The sequence below is a fragment of the Chiloscyllium punctatum genome, chromosome 41 (assembly GCF_047496795.1).
Source record: "Chiloscyllium punctatum isolate Juve2018m chromosome 41, sChiPun1.3, whole genome shotgun sequence".
Lineage (NCBI taxonomy): Eukaryota > Metazoa > Chordata > Chondrichthyes > Orectolobiformes > Hemiscylliidae > Chiloscyllium > Chiloscyllium punctatum.
This window is the reverse complement of record NC_092779.1, coordinates 39,827,685-39,849,171: the sequence shown is the minus strand read 5'-3', so window position 1 is coordinate 39,849,171 and position 21,487 is coordinate 39,827,685. Positions and strand designations below refer to the sequence as shown.

At 42.2% G+C, this 21,487-nt stretch overlaps 1 protein-coding gene across 9 annotated transcripts in view; it reads right to left on the bottom strand.

Moving 5' to 3' along the window:
- Nucleotides 1-21,487, bottom strand: part of elovl2 (ELOVL fatty acid elongase 2) — a 211,083-nt gene that overhangs the window by 41,074 nt on the left and 148,522 nt on the right. For all 9 annotated transcript variants that reach the window (XM_072560761.1, XM_072560753.1, XM_072560754.1 and 6 more), the window contains one exon: nt 5,941-6,065. In XM_072560761.1, coding sequence (XP_072416862.1) covers nt 5,941-6,065 — 125 coding nt within the window. The remainder of the gene's footprint in view (nt 1-5,940; nt 6,066-21,487) is intronic.

The window sequence follows — 21,487 nt, the reverse complement described above, 5'->3', positions numbered from 1 at the left end:
GGGATCCTTATTACTTGTTATGTATGCAAATGGTGTGTCTGAAAATGTGGGGAGAACCTAAAGCAAATTTGCAGATGACACAAAGATGGTCAATAGACAATGCAAAGGTTAATAGTGATTGAGGTGTATAAGATTAATAGAGAGCAGCTGTTCCCCTTGGTTAAGGGAGCAATCACAAGGGGACACAGTTTTAGAGTGAGGGAGCATAGTTTTAAATGAGGGGTAGGAGGTTCAGAGAGGATTTGACATAAAAGTTTTTGTTTAAAAGTGTGGGGACAAATCACGAATGCCCTGCCTGAGAAGATATTGGAAGCCAGAAATCTAACAACTTTGAAGAAAACTCTTTGGATGAGCACTTGAAATATCATAAACAGTTAAGGATATGAGACAAGTTCAGGAAATTGGGATTAGAACATCATTGGGGGCAGTTATTGTCAGTGCAGACTTGATGGGCCAAAAGGTCTTAACTGCACTGGTTCATTCACGGTCTCCTCTTTTTCTGGCTGTGCATTTCCCCCCTGCTGAACATTTTTTCAGGTTGCTGCTAATCCCCCATTTACCTGACCTCTGTCAAGTTGGTTTAGCAAGAGGTTGGAAAGTGTAGATTTACAAAAGTAGCCAGGTATCCTTGTTGATAAGCCACTGAAGGCTAACATGCAGATACAGCAAGCTGTTAGGATGCCTAATGGAATTTTTGCCTTTATTAAAAGGGAATTTGAGTCCAGCAGTAACAAGTGTTTGCTTCAATGGCATAGGAACTTGTTTAGTCTGCGCCTGCAGTAATTTGTGCAGTGCTTGGTCCTAACTCAGCAAAGATATATTATTGCCATAGACGCAGTGCAACAAAGATTCTTCAGACTTGTTCCCAGACTGCTACTGCTGTCATTTGAGAAGAGATCGGGCAAACGGAGACTATTCCTAACAAAGTCAAAGACTGAAAGATGATCTCATTGAAAATTATAAAATACCTAAATGGTATAAACGGGCATATTTTACAAAAAAAGCGTGATGCATTTACATCTGAGTGAAAGGGTTTTTGTCTGAGAGGGGATTTGACCCTTTGGAATTCTCTACTACAGAGGGCTGGGAAGGCTCAGTGTTTGAGTATGTTTAAGGCAGTGGTCAATAGATTCTCTTTACCAGTAGTGTAGAGTTCAAGATGTTTGAAGGGTAAAAAGTATTGATGCTTCTGATCAGCCATGATTGTATTGAAAGAACAGGGCAGGGCCAAAGGGCTGAATGATTTATTTGTATTTGTATGATCCTATGCAACCAACGACACTGTGCAAAGGAAGCCTGCAGTTCTTATAACTTTTATGCTTGCTTCACTCATTTACATCTCAAAAAGGTGATGATAAGCTGTAGCTCTATGCAGATAACCTGTGTGACTTTATGCCACAGAATGCTGTAAATGGAGTAGCTTGGTAAGACACAGGTGCAGAAAGACAAAGGCACAGTTGCTTCACAATAACAGACAATGAGAGTTTTTGTTCTGCTGAGTTTGGAATTGCAACCTCGTTAGTAAAGCACACGTCTGAAATAATGGTCATTGCTGATGTTCAAGTTTGTGAAATGCTCCCAAGTACCCTATTTAGATATGATCTTCCACTAAGAAACCTTCTTTCCCCTCCCCTGTAACAGTTTATCCTGGTCTTCATTTAGCCAGTCAGTCATTCTCAATCCCAATTAGTGCATCCATATCTGGAAGTAAATGCTCTGCAAGAAACCATCACTTCAGCAAATTCACTACGGCATTCCCATGTATTACTGAAGCTTTAACCAACTATGGAAAGCATCTATTATGCGTGAAATTGTTGTAACAGCCTGTATAAACAAAAACCGTAGTGTGCGATGATTCCATTACACAGCACAGGTGAGCCTCCTCATGATTAATCTTGTATTTAGTTATGCAAGTTTGGAGACAGGATTGACTGGAATATGGACTTCTAAAGTGGTAGGGCTGGCTTCAAATCAGTATCGCATGTTGATCTGATATTACAACTGGCCTGCTTGTCAGTGTAAGCTCCTTCACAAAGGCAGTGCCAGTAGCAGTGAGCATGCACACTACAGATTCCTTTCTTGATTCTTTAATGGGGAATGGTAGCATCAAGCCAATTTTGCCACTGTAGTGTCAGCTGTGATCATGTGAACTTCAGAACTTTAATAACTGTTCATAGATTGAAAGAAGCAGCAATACCTCTGTCAAAGGGACAAATATGAGCTGTTACATAGAGACCAAAAACAATTAGGTAAAAACAATGACGCAGATGCTGGAAAGCAAATGCTGGATCAGTGGTGCTGGAAGAGCACAGCAATTCAGGCAGCGTCCACCTTTTGCCCGAAACGTCGATTTCACCAAAAACAATTAGGCATGCCTAGGAAAAGGAGTCAAAGCTACATGAACAAACTGTTAACAGCTGCTTGATAAAAGGCTGCTTTGTGCCTCAAGGACAACTGATTAAGTCCTTTAACACTATCCTGTGATTATCCTTAAGAACTTATGTCTGTTTGAAAATTCAGCTATGTAACAAGGAACAGAGGAGTTACTCTGATAAAGGAAGCATGATGCAGACTCCAGGGTTCTAGAGGAGTAGATCAACATTTTGGAATCAAAGGACTCTAAAGATTTGATACTATCACATGATGGACCCAAAGGCCAAAAGTCTGCATAAGAATCTAACACCGGAACAATTCAGCAAAGAACTTCAACCATTGAACCCTGGGCATTTCCAGAGACAGATATGATGGCGAATCATTCCACTGTTTATGGTATTATAGCCCAGTTGTGAGGCTTAACTTGCTTATTCGAGTGACTTTATTTTGGTTGTTATATGCAATAAAAGTTTAAATGTTGTTTCAGCACTTGATTGTCAGATTCTTTAGTAAGTAGCCAGTTTAAAGAGGTGACTTGTGATGATTTACTCACAACACATTAATTTGAAGAAATTTCAATTCATCCAGGAATAGATGTCAGACAGGCAATGTTGTAACACAGTGGAGGATTGAAAGAGATGGTCAACTGTTAATCCAGGAAACAACTTTCTACACTTGGAATGCATAATATAAAGATTAATATTAATTTCCTAGTGACAGTAAATTTAATAACTAAAAATCACGTAAACAGACCACTGTACTGGAATTGCTCACATTTAGTTCTACTTCCATCTAATTATAAACTTTACTACAGGATAAAAATGATAGAATAAACTCATTAGATTAGATTCCCTAGTGTGTAAACAGGCCCTTCGGTCCAACAACACTGACCCTCTGAAGAGTAACCCACCCAGACCCATTTCCCTCTCACTAATGCACAATGGGCAATTTAGCACAGCCAATTCACCTTTGGACTGTGGGAGGAAACCGGAGCACCAGAAGGAAACCCACGTAGACATGGAGAGAATTTGCAAACTCCACACAGACAGTTGCCAGAGATTGGAATCCAACCTGGGACCCTGTAGCTGTGAGGCAGCAGTGCTAACCACCGTGTCACCGTGCCACCCACTCATGTTAACTTATAGCTGTTGATTTTCATATACCCTCCTTGACTGAGAAAATGTCAAATAAAAAAAATGTAGTCAACTAGTACAAAACTATGTGTCAAGAGTCTCAAAATTGCCTCTTTTAGTATATAGGTCAGCAAAGAAAGATTTATTCAGTATCAAAGTTTGAAGGACACATTTCAATCATTGTGCAGTTTCGAGATTCCAGTACACATTATTCAATACTCAGAAAAGGCATCCACTTGTAAAATGTAGTGATTTTAGTCCATATTAGAAGCATACAATTTGATATGTAACTTAATAATGGTCATAAGTGCAATACAATATGCTGTGGTCAATATTCAATACTAGTTCAACAGTGGCAATGTCATTAGATTGATTAGTACTCCAGCTAGATTCCAGCCTTGGGTGACTGTGGAGTTTGCACATTCTTCCAATATCTGTGTAGGTCTCCTCCAGATGCTTCAGTTTCCTCCCACAATCCAAAGATGTGCAGGTTAGGTGGATTAGCCATGAGAAAATGCAAGGTTACAAGGATAGGGTGGATCCTCTGAGGGTCAGTGTGGACTTGATGGGCTGAATGGCTGCTTCCCCACTGTAGGGATTCTATGATTCTTTGACTGTTAATCCAGAATGCCATGCTAATGTTAAAAGGGACATGGACCTAAATCCCACAGTGGCTGATAACGAAATTTGAATTTAACAACATTTGGAATGAAAAGCTAGTCGTATGGTGACCATGTAATCAATCACTATTAATTGTCATATAAACCTGTTTGGTTTGTTAATATCCTTCAGGTAAGGATCTGACATCCTTATCCAGTCAGGCTTATGGGACTCCAAACTCTTAGCAATGTGGTTGACTCTGAAATGACTAGCAAATGCTGGCTTGCCAGAGATGTCCACCTCCCATGCAAAAAAAAGTACTGGTATTCCCCTATTTTAAGCCCTTTCTAGTTGTGTCTTTGTCACTAATTTACAAACCCTGCTGAAACATTCTCCAAACAGCACTGCCTCCATTCCAGTTTGTGGATTTTGCATACTATGTAAAAAAAACTTGTACTTTGTCCAAACCTCCAATTCGCTGAGTCTCCCATTCCTGATGAAGGGCTTTTGCCCAAAATGTCGATTTTCCTGTTCCTCGGATGCTGCCTGCCCTACTGTGCACTTTTGCAGCACCACAGTCTTGACTGTAATCACCAGCATCTGCAGTACTCACTTTCGCCCAATCTCTGACTATCCCAATGCTCTCGCTCATTCTGAAAACCATGAAACTCCTCTGCCTCTCTACCAACTCTCCCACTTGCCACCATTTTTACTCCCTGTCCTGATTATTCCATTTCCTTTCCTCACCCTCCAGCTTGACATCCCCATCTAAACCCTTCCACATGTTGCCACTATTACATTCTTCCTGCTTATTGACACTATCCAATATTCCCACTTGCTACCTCTATCCTGACCTTCCCACTCTCAGCACCTATCCAAAAACAACAACTCCTGATCATTGTCCCACCTGGTGGGGGTGGGAGTGATGGGGAAGTGGTAATTAGAAAGAACAAAACTCAGAGTTGGTAAGAGAACTTTTGGGCCAGCTAGGTTCAATGCAGCCAAAAAATTTCTAATGCTACAATTCGTCAGGAATCTAGTTCATCCTTGGTCTATGTTTGAAGGGAAAATGATATTTCTTTCAGATGTTTTATTTTGCATACTGTCATTGTAGGAATAAGTGATAAAATCTGTACAATAACAAGTTACTTCACTTAATTTGCTTTAATAAGTTACCACAGTAGTCAATTATTGAGTATTTTAAAACTATTAAAGCCCAAGTATTTTGATTTGGTGAAAATTGATCATTTTTGCAAAGACTAAAGTGACCAGTAATCTTTTGTATCAATATTAGCCTAATTACAGTTGAGTCAGCAATATTCTGGAGCAGTTGAGTGGCAATCTTGGCAAAGAGTCTGTTCTGCTGATTCATAGATGACTGGTAGCTTCATTTTTATAAAACAAAACATGAAATATAGGCTGCAGGGTACGATAATTACATGAGTCAGTGGGTACTGGATTCAAGCCCCAGAGACGAGCACACAAACAAGACTGAAACTCCAGTGCAGTACTGAGACACTGCTGGACTGTTGCAGGCAGTTTCTTCTGGATGTAATGAAAACCAGAGTTCCCAGCAACTTGCTGTGATGCAACTAAACCCATACCATAGCACTTCTAAATAATAGTTGAGTTTTCCCAATGTGCAGACCAAAATTTATTATTAAAACTGCATTGTTAAAACAGTTTAATTGGACATTGCAGTTTACAGAACATTGCCAAACTCAAAATGCTTGTTGAGTATTCCCACGTGACAACCGTAACCATGATTCAAAAGTAATTCATTGGCTATGAAATGTTTTAGGTGTGAAAAATGCTGTTTAAAGTTAGTTCTTACCAGCTGTGCTTGGGTCAGGTATTTCTTCCACCAAAGATAAGGCTGCATGGATGGAATGGTGGATAGGCCATAATAGGAGTACATTAATACATGGATAAAACTGTTCAATGTTGGACCAAAGAAACCTGCAATGAAACAAAGCAAGAGGCAGAGTAACCATATACAAGTGTAGCAATAAAAACAGAAGTTGCTGGATGTAGATCAGCAGATCTGGCAGCATCTGTGAAGAGAAATCAGAGTTAATGTTTCAGGTCTGATGACCCTTCCTCAAAATTAATGGAAGCTAGGAAAAGTATAGTAATGCTGTTTGAACAGTTTACGTACAATTTCAACTTAACAATTTGCATTACATCATGTCTGTAACAAAAAAGGTCACAAGTACTGCACGTGAGAAAATGGACATCAAGCAAATGGATGAAAGAATTGAACAATCAAAAGCTTTTTGAATGTGATTAGTTTTAAAGAAGGATTTTAAAAAACAGATAGAGAAGCATTCGATATACAGGTCGTTCGGTTATAACATACGTTTTGTCAACATGAATTCACTGTAATGTGACTGACGAAGTGGCTGGAATGCAATTACAGCACCAACACTTGCAACACTTTCTAAACCACTACTTTTTCTCTAACCAGGGTTGCACAAGAACACAATCTTTGCATTATAGAGGAACTAACTGTATGGAGAAATTGAATGGAAGGTTTTGGCAGTTGAAGGCCATCTGCTAGTAGTGAGGAAAAACAGAATCACATAACACATTAAAAAGGTCACAGCCCACCAAGTCTATGCCAGCTTTTGAAAAGGCTATTCATTCATATATCTTATTTACAGTTCCTTGCTCATTTTCTTTCTTCCCTTTGAAGGTTACTATTAACCTTTCCTCTGCATCCTTTTAGGTAAGCATTTCTGATTTGTGTCACATTCACGTAGAATGATGTGGTCTGTAATGAGAGATGTGACAGAATCACATGAGAAATCTAGTGAGACCTACCTTGACATCAGGAGCAACTTGCTAATTCCTTTAACTGGGTTCCAAGTGTTGAGACCAAATTCTCGCTAAGCAGTAGCAAGTTGACTATTAAGGGGAATATTGCTGGTTAATGACCTCAGCTCTGCATCTGACCTCATTAATAATTTCTTTCCTAACCTACCAGCCATGTCAAACAAACTAGATATTTGGAATTTGTCTTGGAATTTAGAGTATGAGCATGGATGTACCAAACAACTCCAGTTGTTGCTACCCAGAGAACCTCCATGTTGAACACCAGGCACCACCATCTTGGGGTGCACTCTCCAGGTAACAGCCCCTTACATTTCTCATCCACAGGTATTAGCATCCAAAGTGTGCCAGCTTCTTAGGCAACTGTCTGTGTGGGGTCTGTACATTCTCCCCTTAGGTTTCCTCCAGGTGCTCTGGTTTCCTCCCATAGTTCAAAGATGTGCAGATGAGGTGGATTTGCCATGCTTTTAGAAGAAAAATGCTCCTAGTGTCCAAGGATGTGCAGATTAGGTAGGCTAGCCATGGTAAACCCTATATAGAGTTACAGGGATGGGATAGGTCTAGTTGCAATGCTGTTCAGAAGGTCAGTGCAGATACAATGCATCAAATGGCCCCTTACTGCACTGTAGGGATTCTATGAGATGTGAAAGAATAGATTAAAACATTTAGAATTATTTCTATCAGAAATTGATTTTGAAGAATCCCATGTGGAATTCATTGAGCAACCTAAACCACCCCAGGAAGTCTAATTTATAATGACTTTAGAGTGTTAAATTAGTACTGCATATCAGTTTTACATGGAGGAGGACAAAAGTTCAGAATTCAAGGTGATGGACTGTGAAGTTTTTTTGTGCAATTGATGCAAGCAGCAAGGTGGTATTGGAGATTTTGGTGGCTTCAAAAGTGGATAAATTCCCAGAGTTACATCTCAGGTTGCTATGGGAGAGGAGGGAGTAAATTACAGGGTGCTGATCCAAATTTTTAAACTTGACTCTGGCCTCCCCTTGACCTGTCTGGAAACAGATAGTGTGGTTTCACTTTACAGTAAAGGGTGGTAGAGATAGACTGGGGAACTAAAGGCCAGTGCGCCTAACGTCAGTCAGGTAACTAATGGAAAAAGTGGTGAAGGAGCAAATTTACCTCCATTTAGAGAGGCTAAGTTTGATCAGGGACAGTCAGCATAGCTTTGTCAAAGCATAGTCATGCTTCTGATGGAACCTGGTGGAATATCTTGAGGAGGTGACCAAGTGTTCAGATGAGAGTAATACAATTGATATAATTTATATGGATATCAGCAAGGCCTTTGACAAAGTACCACAAATGGAAACTGACAAGGTAAAAGCTTCCAGGGATCCAGGGTAACTTGGCAAGTTGGATCCAAAATTTGTTTAGTGACTGGTGGTGGTAGAAGGTTGGTTTGTTTGGACCAGTACAGAATTTTGGTTAGTTACTGTGTGGTACTTCTGGTCACCACACTCTAGGAAGGATGTGATTGCACTGAAGGTGGTACAGAGGAGATTCACCAGGATGTTGCCTGGACTGCAGCATTTCTGCTATGAAGTTCAGCTCGTTATCTTTGGAGCAGAATTGGTTGAGGGGGACCAAATTGAGATGTATAAGCTTGAGATGCATGCACAGGAAGAATAGTTGAAATGTCAATAACAGTGGGGCATATTTTAAAGTGAAAGGCAGGAGGTTTACAGTGGATTTGAAGAAACATATTCACTCAGAGTAGTGGGTATCTAGAATGAAATTCTTGGGAAGATAGTTGAGGCAGGAAACCTCAAATATTGTAATTACTGAGAGGAGTGTCATAACATCTATGGCTATAGACTAGTGTAGTAAAGTGGGCTTAATGAAGGCAATAATAATTTGTGTGGAATGACTCAAATGGGCCAAGTCACGGTGTAATTCTATAACTTACATTGCTTAGTATTTCCCTTTTCTATGCTGTGAATTCTACAGTTAAAGTGGTCCAGCTCTACTTCAATGGTATACAACCATTCAGCACATGTTAAGCAGCTGACAACTTGTTCCTTAAATCTAGTACTGTTACCTGGGTAAAGAGGAATCTCCTATCAAATGACTGAATTCTGCTATGCCCCTCCCTGACTTAATTGAAATAATCCAATGTGAACAAACTCAAGCTACTTAATTCTTTGAAAAATCCACACCTCCATGGAAGCACTGAATTTCTAAAGAGAAGAAAACAAGCCTCTCAGTAACTGATTTATTTCAAGTTAAATATTTTTGTGGTCTTCTGAAGAAATGGTGTGGAACTAGAGGATGTGTTGGTGTTCACGAGTGACAGGAATGATGTGGGTATAGAAATCAGAGAGAAGGACTTTAAAGAAATTAGCATAGAGAGATTCTGAGAGGTCTGGTAGGATTAGAAGGAAATACATTGCCAGGGTCAGATGAAATTAATGCCTGACATGTTGAGTGAGGCAATGGAGGAAATAACAGGGGCACTGGCAATAATTTTCAATTCTTTCTGGCCAGAGGAGAGGTGCCAAAGGACTACAGGATAGCTGATGTGGTGCCATTATTCAAGGAAGAAGCAGGGAATAAACCAGGAAACTACATGGCAGTTTGTTTAATCTCAGTGTTGGAGAAACTATGTGAAGCAATTCTGAGAATTAATCTGCATTGAGACCCTGGTTAAAGTCTCACATGCTCCAGAGGTACATGGATAGTTACTTCGAACAGATTGATAAAGAGAGTGTTTTGGGAGAGGCAGGTATTAATCAAGAACAGTCAACATATTACTAATAGCAAAGGTAAGAGCTCATGGGATTTGGCTAATTGGATGCAGAATTTGCTGACTGACAGATGGGTTGAAGGGCTGATCAGTGGTAGATGGTGATGCACTTGGGCAGGAAAAATAAGGCAAGAGAACATCATGATTTGGAGATGCCGGTGTTGGACTGGGGTGTACAAAGTTAAAAATCACAACACCAGGTTATAGTCCAACAGGTTTAATTGGAAGCTTTCAGAGCAACGCACCTTGGTGGTTGTTGAGAACACTATTGTAAAACAATTTATAGCAAAAGTTTACAGTGCAATGTAACTGAAATTATACATTGAAAAATACCTTGATTGTCTGTTGAGTCTTTCATCTGTTCAAATAGTTTCACTTCTTTCATATGTAAATCACAAAGCTTTTTTAAAAAAAATTACATTCTCAGGTTAACTGTAACAATTGGTGTCAGCCAGATAATGTTGAAGGTGTTAGCCCAGTGTTCTCTGTCTGTGCCATAACGTTTAGATGGATATATTATAATAACGTTGAATGCTGGGAAGCACAGAAGATGTGAGAGACGGGTGTGTATCTCCACTGTTCCCTTAACATAATGGGGAATTGGATCAAATTGTTATGAAAACATTTGGGATACTTGCTTTTATTTGCCAAGGCACAGTTTTTCCGAGAAGGGAAGAGATGCTGGAATTGTATTAAAGCATGGTTAGGCTAAACCTAGCATGTTGTGCACAATTCTAGAATCCAATTTAAAAGGAGGGATGTAATTGCACAAGGGTCAGTGCAAAGGAGATTTCCCAGATTATTGCCTGGGCTGGAGAGTTTCATTGTTAAACTGGAGGGTGCAGAAAAGATTTAAGGATGTTGCTGGGACTGGAGGATTTGAGCTATAGGGAAGAGGCTGGGGCTTTTTTACCCTGGAGTGGAAGCGGAGGGGTGTCCTTGTAGAGGTTCAGAAAATCATGACTGGTATGGATAGGGTGAATAGCCAAGGTCATTTTCCTAGATTGGGGGTAGTTCAAAACTAGAGGCCAAACTCAAGGAGAGAGGGGAAAGACTTTCCTTTTTAAAAAAGACCCGAGGGGTAACTTTTTGATGTGGTGAGAGTGTGCTGCAGAGGGAGTACGATAACATTTAAAAAGGCATTTGGATGGGTACATAGAACATAGAACAATACAGCACAGACAGGCCCTTCAGCCCACGATGTTGTGCTGAACATTTGTCCTAGCTTAAGCACCTATCCAATTGCCACGTAAAGGTCACCAATGATTCTGACTCTGCCACTCCCACAGGCAGTGCATTCCATGCCCCCACCACTCTCTGGGTAAAGAACCCACCCCTGACATCTCCCCTATACCTTCCACCCTTCACCTTAAATTTATGTCCCCTTGTAACACACTGTTGTACCCAGGGAAAAAGTCTCTAACTGTCTACTCTATCTATTCCCCTGATCATCTTATAAACCTCTATCAAGTCACCCCTCATCCTTCGCCGTTCCAATGAGAAAAGGCCTAGCACTCTCAACCTATCCTCGTACGAGCTACTCTCCATTCCAGGCAACACCCTGGTAAATCTCCTCTGCACCCCTCCAAAGCTTCCATATATTTCCTAAAATGAGGCGACCAGAACTGCACACAGTACTCCAAATGTGACCTTACCAAGGTCCTGTACAGCTGCAACATCACCTCACAACTCTGGGAATTCAATCCCTCTGCTAATGAACGCTAATACACCATAGGCCTTCTTACAAGCTCTATCCACCTGAGTGGCAACTTTCAAAGAGCTATGAACATAGACCCCAAGATCCCTCTGCTCCTCCACCTTACTAAGAACCCGAATGTTAACCCTGTAATCTGCATTCTTATTTGTCCTTCCAAAATGGACAACCTCACACTTGGCAGGGTTGAACTCCATCTGCCACTCCTCAGCCCAACTCTGCATCATATCTAAGTCCCTTTTCAGCCAACAACAGCCCTCCTCACTATCCACAACTCCACCAATCTTCGTATCGTCTGCAAATATACTGACCCACCCTTCAACTACCTCTTCCAAGTCATTAATAAAAATTACAAACAGCAGAGGACCCAGAACTAATCCCTGCGGAACTCCACTTGTAACTGGGCTCCAGGCTGAATATTTACCATCTACCACCACTCTCTGACTTCGACCGGTTAGCCAGTTCTCTATCCAACTGGCCAAACGTCCCAATATCCCATGCCTCCTGACTTTCTGCATAAGAATACATGAATAGGAAAGATTTAGAGGGATATGTGCCAAATGGGATGATGTCAGATTAGGATATCTGGTTTGTGTGGACAAATTGGATTGAAGAGTCTGTTCCTGTGTTGTATCACTATGATTGCAGAGTTACATGGATAGGGTGGGATACTCTTCAGAGGGTTGGTACAGCCTCAATAGGCTGAACGACCTATTTCCTCTGTAGGAATTCTATAAATTATGTTCTATGAAAGCCATAACAGGGTCAGATATGGGGTGGGTCAAAGACATGAAATGATGGAATCAACCTCTAAAGTTATTAAGCTCGATATGGAGTCCAAACGTCCAAATTGAAAATGAGATAGAACATAGAACAGTACAGCACAGAACAGGCCCTTTAGCCCACGATGTTGTGCCGATCACTGATCCTCATGTATGCACGTTCAAATTTCTGTGACCTTATACATGTCCAGCAGTCTCTTAAATGTCCCCAATGACCTTGCTTCCACAACTGCTGCTGGCAATGCATTCCATGCTCTCAACTCTGTAAAAAACCCGCCTCTGACATCCCCTCTAGAATTTCCTCCAACCAGCTTAAAACTATGACCCCTCGTGTTAGCCATTTCTGCCCTGGGAAATAGTCTCTGGCTATCTATGCCTCTCATTATCTTGTATACCTCAATTAGGTCCCCTCTCCTCCTCTCCAAATGAAAAAATGTCCGAGCTCACGGTGGCACAGTGGTTAGCACTGCTGCCTCACAGCGCCAGAGACCGGGGTTCAATTCCCGCCTCAGGTGACTGTCTGTGTGGAGTTTGCACGTTCTCCCCGTGTCTGTGTGGGTTTCCTTCAGGTGCTCCGGTTTCCTCCCACAGTCCAAAAAATGTCCAGGTAAGGTGAATTGGCTATGCTAAATTGCCCATAATGTTAGGTTAGGGGTATGGGTGGGTTGCGCTTCGGCGGGTTGCGCTTCGGCGGGTCGGTGTGGATTTGTTGGGACGAAGGGCCTGTTTCCACACTGTAATGTAATCTAATCTAATCTCAGTCAACCTCTCTTCATAAGATAAGCCCTCCAGTCCAGGCAGCATCCTGGTAAGCCTCCTCTGAACCCTCTCCAAAGCATCCACATCTTTCCTATAATAGGGTGACCAGAACTGGATGCAGTATTCCAATTGCGGTCTAACCAAAGTTTTATAGAGTTGCAGCAAGATCTCATGACTCTTAAACTCAATCCCCCTGTTAATGAAAGCCAAAACACCATATGCTTTCTTAACAACCCTGTCCACTTGGGTGGCCATTTTAAGGGATCTATGTACCTGCACACCAAGATGTACCTGTTCCTCCACACTGCCAAGAATCCTATCCTTAATCCTGTACTCAGCTTTCAAATTCGACCTTCCAAAATGCATTACCTCGCATTAATCCAGGTTGAACTCCATCTGCCACCTCTCAGCCCATCTCTGCATCCTGTCAATGTCCCGCAGCAGCCTACAACAGCCCTCTATACTGTCAACGGCACCTCCAACCTTTGTGTCATCTGCAAACTTGCTGACCCATCCTTCAATCCACTCATCCAAGTCATTAATAAAAATTACAAACAGTAGAGGCCCAAGGACAGAGCCCTGTGGAACACTGTTCACTTCCAGGCAGAATATTTTCCTTCTACTACCACTCGCTGTCTTCTGTTGGCCAGCCAATTCTGTATCCAGACAACTAAGTTCCCCTGTATCCCATTCCTCCTGACCTTCTGAATGAGCCTACCATGGGGAACATTATCAAATGCCTTGCTGAAGTCCACATACACCACATCCACAGCTCGACCCTCATCAACGTTTCTAGTCACATCCTCAAAGAACTCGATAAGGTTTGTGAGGCATGACCTGCCCCTCACAAAGAAGTGTTCACTGCATTTAATCAAGCCATGCTCTTCCAGATGATCATAAATCCTATCCCTCCGAATCCTTTCTAACACCTGACAGACGACAGACATGAGACTTACTGGTCTGTAATTGCCGGGGATTTCCCTATTTCCTTTCTTGAAGAAGAATTACATTTGCCTCTCTCCAGTCCTCAGGTACGACTCCAGTGGAGAGCGAGGATGCAAAGATCTTCGCAAGTGGCGAAGCAATTGCATTTCTCGTCTCCCAAAGCAGCAGAGGACAAATCTGGTCCGGACCTGGCGACTTGTCAATCTTAATGTTTGACAAAAGTTTCAGCACATCAGCTATCTCTATCCATTTCAGCATGCACACCTGCTCTTCAAAGGTTTCATTCACTACAAAGTTTGTTTCTTACGTAAAGGCAGAAGCAAAAAACTCATTTAGGGCTTTCCCTACCTCCTCAGACTCCACACACAAATTCCCTATGCTATCCCTAAATTGGCCCTACTCTTTCTTTAACCATTCTCTTATTCCTCACGTAAGTGTAAAATGCATTTGTGTTCTCCCTAATCCGTTCTGCTAAGCCTTTCTCGTGCCCCCTCCTGGCTCTCCTCAGACCATTTTTGAGCTCCTTCCTCACCTGCCTGTAATCCTGTAGACCTGAGCTTGCCCCTAGCTTCCTCCACCTTATGTAAGCTACCTTCTTCCTTTTGACGAGAAGCTCCACCGCTCTCGTCATCCAAGGTTCCTTTATCTTACCCCTTCTTGCCTGTCTCAGAGGGACATATTTATTCATCACTTGCAACAACTGTTCCTTAAACAGTCTCCACGTGTCTATAATGCCTTTACCATGGAACAATTGCTCCCAATCCATGCTTCCTAACTCACGTCTAATTGCATCGTAGTTTCCTCTTCACCAATTAAATATCCTCCCATTTTGCCTAATCCTCTCTTTCTCCATAGCTATGTAGAATTTGAGGCAGTTGTGGTCACTATCACCAAAATGCTCTCCCACCACAAGATCTGATACCTGCCCCGGCTCGTTTCCGAGCACCAAGTCTAGAATGGCCTCTCCCCTCGTCGGCCTGTCAATGTACTGAGTTAGGAAACCATCCTGAACACCCCTTACAAAAACAGCTCCATTCAAATCTTCTGCTCAAAGGAGGTTCCAATCAGTATTGGGAAAGTTAAAGTCACCCATTTACAACAACCCTGCTGACCTTTGCTTTCTTCCATCTCCCTGCTGCTATTGGCGGGGGGGGGGGGCTGTAGTAAACCCCTAACGAGGTGACTATTCCCTTGCTGTTCCTAATTTCTACCCATACTGACTCGGTTGGCAGATCTTCCTCAACAATGGGAAGCTTCTGTAGCTGTGATACCCTCTGATTAGTAGTGCTATACCCCCTCCTCTTTTTTGATGTTTTTTGAGCCTGTGCGGAGGGCCACTGGAATGCAACAGAAGGCCTACAACAGAAGTGTTGGTGTGGGAATGCAGTGGTCTGTTGAAGTGGCTGGCACTTGGAAGCTTCGCATCATTTATGCAGATAGAAAGTAGTGTTCAGCAAAGTGGTCACTGAGCCCTTATTAATCTCCCAATGTAAAGGAGACCGTATTGTGAACAGCGAATACAGATTATCTGTATTTCATTCAATGTGCTGCTTCACGTAGGTTCATAAGACATAGGAGCAGAATTAGGTCATTCAGCTCATCAAGTCTGCTCCGCCATACAATCATGGCTAATATGCTCCTCACCCCCATTTTCCTGCCTTCTCTCCATATCCCTATAACCCATTAGCAATTAAAAGTCTGTTTAACTCCCCAAGTTTACTCACTATCCCAGCTACCATGTTACTTTGGGTACTGAATTCCACAGATTCACAACCCTTTGGGAGAAGTAGTTTTTCCTCAACTCTTAAATTTGCTACCCCTCATCCTAAGACTATGACCTCTTGCCCTAGAATGCCCCACAAGAGGAAGCATCCACTCCACATTTATTTTATAAAATCTCTTTTATCATCTCGACTAATATATTTGATCTCCCCTCATTCTTCTAAATTCCAGAGTATATAAGCCTAAACTGCTCAATCGCTCTTCTTACAAACCACTCATCTTTGAGGCGAAATCAAGTGAACCTCCTCTGAACTGCTTCCAATGCCACTAAATCTTTCCTCAAATAAGGGACCAAAACTGTGCACAATAATCTAGGTGTGGTCTCACCAATACCTTGCAACCATAGAACATAGAAATATACAACACAGAACAGGCCCTTTGGCCCACGACATTGAGCCAAGGATTATTCCTAACAAGGGGGCATAGCTTTAAATTAAGGGGGGGTAGATATAGGACTGATGTTAGGGGTAGGTTCTTCACTCAGCGAGTCGTAAGTTCATGGAATGCCCTGCCAGTAGCAGTGGTGGACTCTCCCTCTTTATGGGTATTTAAGCGGGCATTGGATAGGTATATGGAGGATAGTGGGTTAGTGTAGGTTAGGTGGGCTTTGATCGGCGCAACATCGAGGGCCGAAGGGCCTGTACTGCACTGTATTGTTCTATGTTCTATGTTCTATAACCTAACCTATGCACCCCTCAATTCACGGCTGTCCATATGCATGTCCAGCAGTCACTTAAATGTCCCTAATGACTCTGCTTCCACCACCACCGCTAGCAACGCATTCCTTGCATTCACAACTCTCTGCATAAAGAACCTACCTCAGATCTCCTCTATACCTTCCTCCTAATATCTTAAATCTATGAGCCCTTGTGCCAGTCAATCCTGCCCTGGGAAAAAGTCTCTGGCTATAGACTCTATCCAGGCCTCTCATTACCTCATATACCTCGATCAGGTCACCTATCTTCCTCCTCCTCTCCAGAGAAAATTCCAAGCTTAGTCAACCTCTCTTCATAAGGCAAGCCCTCCAGTCCAGGCAGCATCCTGGTAAACCTTCTTTGCACTCTCTCCAAAGCCTCCATATCTTTCCTTTAGTAGGGTGACCAGAACTGGACACAATATTCCAAGTGTGGTCTCACAGGGTCTTGCAGAGCTGCAGCAAAACCTCACGGCTCTCAAACGCGATCCCCATGTTAAGAAAGCATATGGTGTTTTGGCTTTCATTAACAACCCTATCCACTTGGGTGGCAACTTTGAGGGATCTATGCACTTGAACGCTAAGATCCCTCTGTTCTTCCACACTGCCAAGAATCCTGTCATTAATCCTTTATTCAGCATTCAAGTTGAACCTTCCAAAATACATCACTTCACATTTGTCCAGGTTGAACTCCATCTGCCATTTCTCAACCCAGCTCTGCATCCTGTCTATGTCACGCTGCAGCCTGTAATAACCCTCATCATCATCAATGGCACATCCAACCTTTGTGTCATCTGCAAATTTACTAACCCACCCCTCAACCTCCTCATCCAAGTCATTTATCATTATGACAAAAGAGCAGAGGTCCAAGAACAGAGCCCTGCGGGACACCACTCACCACCACAGACCGTCAGGCACAATACTTTCCATCTACAACCACTCTCTGCCTTCTGTCAGTCAACCAATTCAGAATCCAGATAGCCAAATCTCCCTGTATCCCATACCTCCTGACTTTATGAATGAATCTACCAAGGGGAGGCTTATCAAATGCCTTGCTGAAGTCCACATACATCACATCCACTGCTTGACCTTCGCCGACCTGTCTTGTCACCTCTTCAAAGAACTCAAGATTAGTGAGGCATAATCTGTCCCTCACAAAGCCATTTTGATTGCCTTCCAAATACTCTTATATCCTATTCCTCAGAATTCTTTCCAAAACCTTGCTGACCGCAGACGCAAGACTGACCTGTTCTGTAATTGTTCCCGATTCTCCTTGAAAAGAGGAACAACATTCGCCTCCCTCCAATCTTCTGGTATGACTGCCGTAGGGAGGGAAGGGAGGGAAGGGAGGGAATATCCTCGCCAGTGGCTTAGCAACCTCCTTTCTCGCTTCCCAGAGCGGCCTCGGATAAATCTGGTCTGGCCCTGGGGACTTATCAATCTTAATGTTTGCCAAAATTTCTAGCACATCAACTTCATCAATCTTGATCTGATCAAGCCTGTTTCCTAGCACCTGAAAGTTCTCATTCACAACAAGGTCCCTTTCCTTAGTGAAAACTGAAGCAAAAAACTCATTTAGTGCTTCCCCATCTGCTCAGACACCACACACAAGTTCCCTACACTATCCCTGACCAGTCCTACCTTCTCCCTGATCATTCTCTTATTCCTACTTATGAGTAAAATGCCTTTGGGTTCTCCCTAATCCTTCTTGCCAAGCCTTTTTCATGCCCCCTCTTGGCTCTCAGTCCATTTCTGAGCTCCTATGTAGTAAGCCTGTAATCCTTTAAAGCTGTGCTAGATCCTTGCTTCCTCCACCTTATGTAAGCTGCCTTCTTCCTTTTGAAGAGAAGCTCCTCTGTTCATCATCATCCAAGGCTCATTAACCTTACCCCTTTTTGCTTGTCTCAAGAACAAATTTGTGCATCACTCATAACAACTGCTCCTTAAAGTCACCATAGGTCTGTTGTGCCCTGTGGAACGACTACTCCCAATCTGTGCTTCCCAACTCCTGTCTGATTACGTCTTCTAGTGTAATACGTCTTTACCTTTAATTCTATTGCGTTAGCTATAAAACATTCCATTCATTTTCTTTATTATCTGCTGTACTTGCATGCAGGTTTTCTGTGACTCATAACATGTACATTTAGATCCCTCTGCCCTGGAGCACCCATAAGTCTCTCCCCATTAAGATAATAGGTTCACCTTCCCATTCTTTTAGACCCCAATTCACAACCGTGCACTTAAGCTCACATGCCACATTTTAGCCCACTCTCGTAACTTACCTATACCCATTTGTAAGGTTCTTATTTCCTTATTGCAATTTGCTGTCCCGGTTATTTTTGTGTCATCCACAAATATATCTGTAGAGCCTTCCAGCCCTGTATCCAAGTCATTAATGTAGATTGTAAATAGCTGAAGTCCAAGAACCAAATCCTGTGGCACCCCACAAGTTAGATCTTGCCATCCAGAAAAATCCCCATTTACCTCGATTCTGGCTGAAGGACAGAAGACAATCATCTATCCTAGACAGTAAATTACGCCTAATCCCGTATGATCCACCTTGTGAATTAATCTTTTGCATGGCACCTTAAACACCTGCCATAAGTCCTGATAAATTACATCTACAGCATCCCTTGCTTGTTAAATAGAATCAGAGTCTAGACATATGCAGCACAGAAACAGACCCTTCGGTCCAACTGGTCTATGCCGACCAGATATCCCAAACCAATCTAGTCCCACCTGCCAGCATCTGGCCCATATCCCTCCAAACCCTTCCTATTCATATACCCATCCAGATGCCTCTTAAATGTTGCAATTGTACCAGCCTCCACCACTTCCGCTGGCAGCTCATTCCAGACATGTACCACTCTGCATGAAAAAGCTGCCTCTTGGCTATCTTCCCCTCTCCCCTCTTCCCCTCTCACCCGAAACCTATGTTCTCTAGTAATAGACTCCCCAACCCCAGGGAAAAGACCTTGTCTATTTATCCTATCCATGCCCCACATGATTTTATAAACCTCTATAAGGTCACCCCTAAGCGTCTGATGCTCCAGGGAAAACAGCCCCAGCCTGTTCAGCCTCTCCCTATAGCTCAAATCCTCCAACCCTGGCAACATCCTTGTAAAGCTTTTCTGAACCCTTTCAAGTTTCACAACATCTTTCCGATAGGAAGGAGACCAGAATTGCACACAATATTCCAACAGTGGCCTAACCAATGTCCTGTACAGACGCAACATGACCTCCCAACTCCTATACTCGATACTCTGACCAATAAAGGAAAACATGCCAAACATCATCTTCACTATCCTATCTACCTGCGACTCTACTTTCAAGGAGCTATGAAACTGCACTCCAAGGTCTCTTTGTTCAGCAACACTCCCTACGGCCTTACCATTAAGTGTATAAGTCCTGCTATGTATTGCTTTCCCAAAATGCAGCACCTCACATTTATCCACATTAAACACCATCTGCCACTTCACAGCCTTGGCTCATCTGATCAAGATCCCGTTATAATCTAAGATAACCTTATTCACTCCCAATATTGGTGTCACCTGCAAACTTACTAACTGTACTTTTTATGCTCCTATCCAAATTGTTCATATAAAATGACAAAATATAGTGGACCCAGCACCGATCCTTGTGGCACTCCACTGGTCACAGGCCTCCAGGCTGACAAACAACCCTCCACCACCCTGTCTTCTACCTTCGAGCCAGTTCTGTATCCAATACCTAGTTCTCCCTGTATTCCATGAGATCTAACCTTGCTAACCAGTCTCCCAGGGGAACCTTGATGAATGCCTTACTGAAGTCCAAATAGATCACATCTACCATTCTGCCCTCAATCTTCTTCAAAAAAAAACCTCAATCAAGTTTGAGACACAAAGCCATGTTGACTATCCCTAATCAGTCCTTGCCTTTCCAAATGCAATGGACTCACTGGTCCATAACTCCCTGGCTTGTCCTTACCACTTCTATTAAACAGTGGTACGTTAGCCAACCTCCAGTTTTCCAGCATCGTACCTGTGACTGTTGATGATACAAATATCTGAGCAAGGGGTCCAACAATCAGTTCCCTAGCTTCTCAGAGTTCTTGGGTACACCTGATCAGGTCCTGGGGATTTATCCACTTTTATGCATTTCTTGACATCCAGCACTTCCTCCTCTGTATATGTATACTTTTCAAGAGGTCACCATCTATTTCCCTACATTTAATATCTTCTTCAAATAATTCTTGCAAATTAGTTGCATATAATTTGCCCTTCACAAAACCATGCTGACTCTGATGGGTAGCGTTTTGACTTTCAAAATGTACTGATATTGCTTCCTTGATAATAGATTCTAACAACAGATGTTAAACTAACTGGTCTGTAATGTCCCACATTTTGCCTCCTTCCTTTTTTGAATAAGGGTGTTATGTTAGCCATTTTCCAATTCACTGGACCTTTCTTGTGTCCAGGGAATTATATACTTATAGAAGCTTTTGCTATCTTTTGTTATTTTGTGTTAGTTTTCTTCCATAATTTACCTTAGCTCTTATTAATTCTGTAGTATTCCTTTATGTTCAAAAGTTCCTAATCTTCCAGCTTGCCTTTGCAATATGGTATACCTTAGGTTTTGACTTTATATTGTCCTTGACCCCATTGTTTAGTAATGCATGTCTTTTTATCCCCCTTATCATCTCTTTCTTACTGGGACATACTTTAGTTGTGAGGAATTGAGTAGCTCCTTAAACATCTGCCATTGCTCATCAACTGTCTTACCATTTCACTTTCCTGCCTAATGTATTCACACCAAATCTGTCCTTATGTCTATATAATTTCCTTTGTTTAATTCCAGAATGCTACTGTGGGACTCCACTTTCTCACCCCCCAATTGAATTTTAAATTCTATCATACTATACTCACTACTCCTTAGACGATCCTTAACTACAATGTCATCAATTAATCTCTCCTTATCAGACAATACCCAAATCTAAAGTAGCTTGCTCCCTGGTTGAGTGGAGAGACAAAGAAAGAATTTAATACATTCAATGAACTCTACCTGCAGACTAATTTGATTCTTCCAATTGATGTGCATGTTAAATTGCTGTACCTTTCTTGCAAGCCTCTAATA